Source organism: Lipotes vexillifer, unplaced genomic scaffold (genome assembly GCF_000442215.2).
Source record: "Lipotes vexillifer unplaced genomic scaffold, Lipotes_vexillifer_v1.1 scaffold666, whole genome shotgun sequence".
Classification (NCBI taxonomy): Eukaryota; Metazoa; Chordata; class Mammalia; order Artiodactyla; family Lipotidae; genus Lipotes; species Lipotes vexillifer.
Window position 1 is genome coordinate 3,387,725 of NW_006787408.1, and position 5,354 is coordinate 3,393,078.

At 48.7% G+C, this 5,354-nt stretch overlaps 1 protein-coding gene across 1 annotated transcript in view; it reads right to left on the reverse strand.

Annotated features, from left to right (window-relative positions):
- Positions 1-1,096: 1,096 nt before the first annotated feature.
- Positions 1,097-5,354, reverse strand: part of STPG4 (sperm-tail PG-rich repeat containing 4) — a 44,282-nt gene continuing 40,024 nt past the window's right edge. The window contains 3 exon segments of the mRNA XM_007459992.1: positions 1,097-1,116; positions 1,119-1,218; positions 3,852-3,956. Coding sequence (XP_007460054.1) covers positions 1,097-1,116; positions 1,119-1,218; positions 3,852-3,956 — 225 coding nt within the window.

Consider the following 5,354-nt stretch of genomic DNA (forward strand, 5'->3'; position numbering starts at 1 on the left):
CCACCCCTGAGGCATCTGCCTCATCTTCCAAGGGGCCGTTTTCTGCTCTGAAGGAACACAGTGCAGGGAGTTTCTTCCACAAATGTGAGATGTGGATAAACCCAGGGAGATGATGACCTCCCCTTCCTTGCGCCCCACGCCTGCTTTATAATGGTGTTTATATGACTAGAGAAGAGAGCTGGGGTTTTCTTTTAATATAATAAAATATAGGGATTTATATTAGGTTTTCTTCTTCTTTCTTTTAGTTAAAAAGAAAAAGATTCCTTCCTATTATTGATTAATGACTCTAGTCTGCCCATCCTTCATGAGACCCTGGCTGTCCAGCATAGGGCCTGTCTTGCTGGTGGAGCTGCCATCCACATGACGGCCACCCCTGAGCTGCACACACAAGGGGACTGGAAGGAGGCTCTTGGCATGGGTTTCAAAGCCTTCCTCAAGCCGGGAACTATTCCAAACTACCTTTCTGGCCTTGTCTCCCCTCCAACCCTCCCTAAACTCGGTCACATGCCTTGTTCATCTTTGTTTCAACCTCCACTCCCTAACCCCAGCACAGCACCTGACACGGAGCAGATCCTCAAAATATTTCTGTTGACTTGAAACCACAAATGCTCGTCGGGTTGAATCAATATTGTTCTCTTCAGGGAGTTGAGAAAGAGAAAGAACCATCTGTTGGGATCCCGTCAAGCTCGGGTTGGCCTTGGCTGAATGCCAACCCCTCAAGAAAGTCTCCATGAGTCTGTGACGCATGATAACCCCAGTGCAGTGGAGACCCAGCTAGAGATCCCAAGGTCGCACAGAGCCCACCTGACATATCAGGGCCCGTCCAGGTGCTGTGAGAGCAGCCCAGGGGCACAGCCTCTGGGGATACACCCTCTGACAACACACAGAGGGAACATATAACTGATTGTTCAAACCAGGAAACTTCTGCACATGAACTGGACATTTTGCTGGGACTATTCCAGATAAGCGGGCTGGGTGGTCCCCGCAGGCCATCGATTATGGTCTGTGGTCAAACCCTCCTAAAGAAGAGACAAAATAGAGTTTTCTAAACATAAGAACTTACTAAAACTCAAAGTCGCTTAGGGCCAAGATGGTTTTATTTTAAAAGCCAATTGTGTTGTTGAAGAAAAGGCTATGTTCTCGGCCCATTTTGGCTGTGGTCCGGGGCTGCTTGGGGAATTGTGCTGAAGATGTGTATGCTCCTGGGCCTGGCGTTTTCTGAAAACACAACAGAAAACAGGGAGTGATGAGATAGTGACACCAGAACCTAAAGCCTCCTGAGCCTGGCTGTGGGCTCAGACGTGGCTGGCAAATCCCCACGGAGGGAGACGAGGGCCACAGTGGCCGGAGCTGGGGCCTGTGCACCCTGGAATTGGAGCCTGTCCTTGGGGCTGAGACCTGATCCTGTCCATGGCTCTCCCCAAGGCTGCAGAGGTGCTGAGAGAAGAGAGGACAAGCAAGTGACAGCCCAGGGGAGGCGGGCTCACATCCCACCCTCACCTCAGGGCACGCTTTCTCCAGGGCACCCCCTGTCCCTGGGGATGCCAGCGTCTCCCCGCCACCCTCCGCCCTCAGTGACCTCAGTCTAGTGGTAATGGGTTGGAAAGGATGGATTCTGAACCTGGGTGGTTGACCTCAAAAGCCCAAACTCGTGTGTTTCCATTGTTTTCCCCAGTGTAATAGAGTAAGGTGTTTCACTACCAGGGGCTGTGGACCTCGGGCTCAGGGGGATGTATTCTCAAGGGACTGACGAGTTCTAATTTTGAAAAGCCATGTTTTCATTTTGATGAAATTCTTGAAAAATTATTTAGCCAATTATTTAAACAAAGCTTCTCTTCTGTAGTGATAAGATATAAATGAATGTCATTCTCATAGACGAAGACTTTGATTTCTGAAGTCAGTGTTGCCCATGCTGAGGTGCATCCACATCTTGAATGCCCCAATATTTTATCTTAGAGACATACTGGTGTCTCTGGGTATCGTTAAGGGAAGGGTTTTAATGTCAGACGGGGCTGGGTTTGAGTCCTAGTCCCACCACCAATGGCTCAATATGACCCTGGGCCACGTGCTTCCCACGCCTCACCCAGCAAATGAGGTTTTGAGGTTCACTGGGGGCCCCCAAAGACAGGCAGCACCACCAGGCTGGCAGCAAGTACTGCTCCACACGCTAGCCACCACAGCTATTATTATCCCCTATCATCACCTACTTGTCATTGCCATCCTTCCTTGCAGTTTGTTATCTCTCCAGAAAACAGTGAGAGTGGAAACAGAATTACTAGAGCGTCAGCCCAGAGTGGATGAGATCAGCTGCCCGCAGAAGCTGCTTTAAACGACAGGATGTTTTCCTTGCCAAAAGCAGAGGAGCAGCCTGGAAATCTAATCAACTCCTGGCCAGACGTCAAAGGAAGCTGAAGCCTTTATTAGTGCTCTTAATGAGGAGGCAGCATGCGTGTGGAGTCCTGCAAGGCCAGTCCCCAAACAGGAGGTTCGTGGGCCTGGGCCTCGCAAGGCCACCCCTCAGGAGGCTACTGGGTGTGGTTCTCAGACCTTGAGAACATCCGGCTCCGTCCCCCAGCCCTGATTCCACTGTCACCAAGCAAATTTCTGATTGTCGTTGGCTTCCTTCCGAGTTTCCTACAAGGGGAGACGCTCCACAGAGCAGCGGCCCCAGACACCAGCCCCCTTGCTGGACACTTGTAAATGAATACCACACCTTCCGGCTTCTCCATCAGTCTCCCTGGAGTTTGGTTAGCATGACTCCAACTTCCTGAGGAAGCTCAGCCCTGTGAGCTCTGACAAAAATCTGTGTTTGGGTCATGATAATGCCACTAGGGTGTGAGGACCCGCTGAAGGGATCCACTAGCCTCCTGCTGTTGGTCTGTTTCTAATATTATTGGTGGGGCCTCCCCAGTATTCCTCCAGAGAAAGACCACACTGCTGCCACACTGTAGCACTGCAGCTGGCAGCTGTGCAGCGAGATGGCCTGGGACAACCCAGGGGGTGCTGGGGGAGGTGACCTGCAGGCAGCTGCCTCCTGCCCACCGCCCCAGCTCCTCCCACCCTCCTTGTTCGCCCCCCACCCCGGGGTGGTGCCGTTTTCTTATGAGCAGAATTCGTGTTTCTGTCTTCCTAACCATCTCCAATAAGGCTACAAACCACTGAGTTTGGGGGACTTTCAGACTGAGGTGCTGGTTAGGAACAACAAGGCCAAGGGAATTCAAACTTTCAGCATCAAACAAACAACAGCCCTAGCCACTTTCATAAGCTCCATGTTATGCTTTTGCCATCTTTCTTGGTCTTCTCTAAGCCTCAGAGGCTCTCACACACTCCGAGAATCCACCTTCTTTGTGTATCTCCATGAACTTGAGCCTCTTCCCTGTCTGTCCCAAGTCCTTGCGGGCAGGATGATGGCTCAGGCCTTAATGGTCCCCTTTGGTTCAATCATACTGTTTCTGCTGTGACTTTTTGTTCCCAGAAGACACACACACAAAGAATGGCAGTTCTGGATGGGCGGGGGCAGCCTGTGCCCACTGCTGGCTTCAATTCGTTAAAGGAGTTTCCCCCCAGAGCATCCAGGACATAACACCGATGGCTAATTACTGTGCTGGCTGTTCGCAACTGGACCCATAATTCAGCCACGGGCTTCAGGTCTGGAGTCACTATGAGCCTGAAGCTGGCCGAGGGCTTGCCGAGTAAGCTCTATGCCTTTTGCTGCCTTGATAAGCAATTTTAGCGTATATATACTAGAATTGTATATAACTCTGCTACCCCCATCCGACCCCCAATGCCCACTCCCCACCCACCCACCAGCCACAAAACCTACAACCACATCTGTCTTTTAGGATACTTACTGAACAGGCAGGCAAGAATCGAGGTACTCTGGATTGAAAACAGGAAGTAACAGAACTTACTGAAGGTGTTTTCAAGTTATAATGACCTGGTCCTGGGCCTTCACGCTGTAGAAAAAAAAATTTTTTTAAGTGTTTCATAAATAGTGATATCAGATATATTTTGATGCTATATTTGCCTTTTATGAATAAGCATATGAATCAGTGTGATAGGGTAGAAAAATCCCTTGATTGGGGCTCGGAAGATCTTATTAACGTGTGCCCTGGCCACTGTGAATGGGAATAATACCTGCTTTACCTGCCTCATGGATGACTGTGAAGACTGGAGTTAGGTGACCTGTGAAAGTCTCCCCTGTCCCTACCTGGATGCCCTCTTCTCTCCCAGGCCCCCTGCTCACCCCTGAAGTCCTCACTCCATTCTTGTCCCTCTGTTGACGGTGACTTGCTGCTCTGAGCTGTTAGCTTTATAAAACATGCTTATTCTTTCATATAAATGCAGTATATGTTCTCTTAGTCCAAAAAAAAAAAAAAAGTATTCACAGCAATTCACTGACCTAAGTATTGATACAATGCTATGAGGTTAACAGAAATGCGTGAACACAATTTTAAAAAGACAAACACCTCAAAAGAAAAGTTAGCAGAAGACAATTCACAAAGAGGAAATGCAGTGAGGAAACTGGGGGCTGGGGCGGGCTTTAAGGTCATTAATAACCAAATAAGGTGTAATTAAAACAAAGAGATATTTTTGTAGGGGCCAGGAAAGAAAGAGAGGGAGGGAGGGAGGAAGAAAGGGAGGAAGGGAGGAAGGAAGGGAGGGAGGGAGGAAGGAAGAGAGGGAAGGAGGAAGGGAGGGAGGGAGGGAGGAAAGGAGGGAGGAAAACTTTATCCACAGCGTGGACACTCCTATATAACTCTGGTGGAAGTATTAATTTGATTAGCCTTTCTGAAGCACACAATTTGGCAAGCTATGAAACAGCTTAAAAACAGATATACCTATCCAAAGGGAGAGAAAGAAGAAAGGAGACTGGTTACAAGATTGCTGCAGGAACCCAGAAGACAAATGATGAGTCCTGAGCCCAGGTATGGCAGGAAAATGAACACAGCCCAAACAGCACAGTAGATAACATAGACAAAATGTTAACCTTTTTTTCTTTTCTAGCAATTCACTTCTTTTCCTCTCCCATTTTCAAATACCTGTGCTATTTGACAGAAAAGAGTCTTTCTGGCATGATGTCTTGGATCTGTTTCTAAACAACACAGGAACTAGGGGAAGTGGGTGGGGTATGGACTGGCCAGGAGCTGGTCACTTTCGAATGGGTACATGGGGGTTCTGTCTATGTGGTGTGTATATATATATATATATATATATATATATATATATATTATATATATATATATATTTTTTTTTTTTGGCAGTACGCGGGCCTCTCACTGTTGTGGCCTCTCCCGTTCCGGAGCACAGGCTTCGGACGTGCAGGCTCAGCGGCCATTGCTCACGGGCCCAGC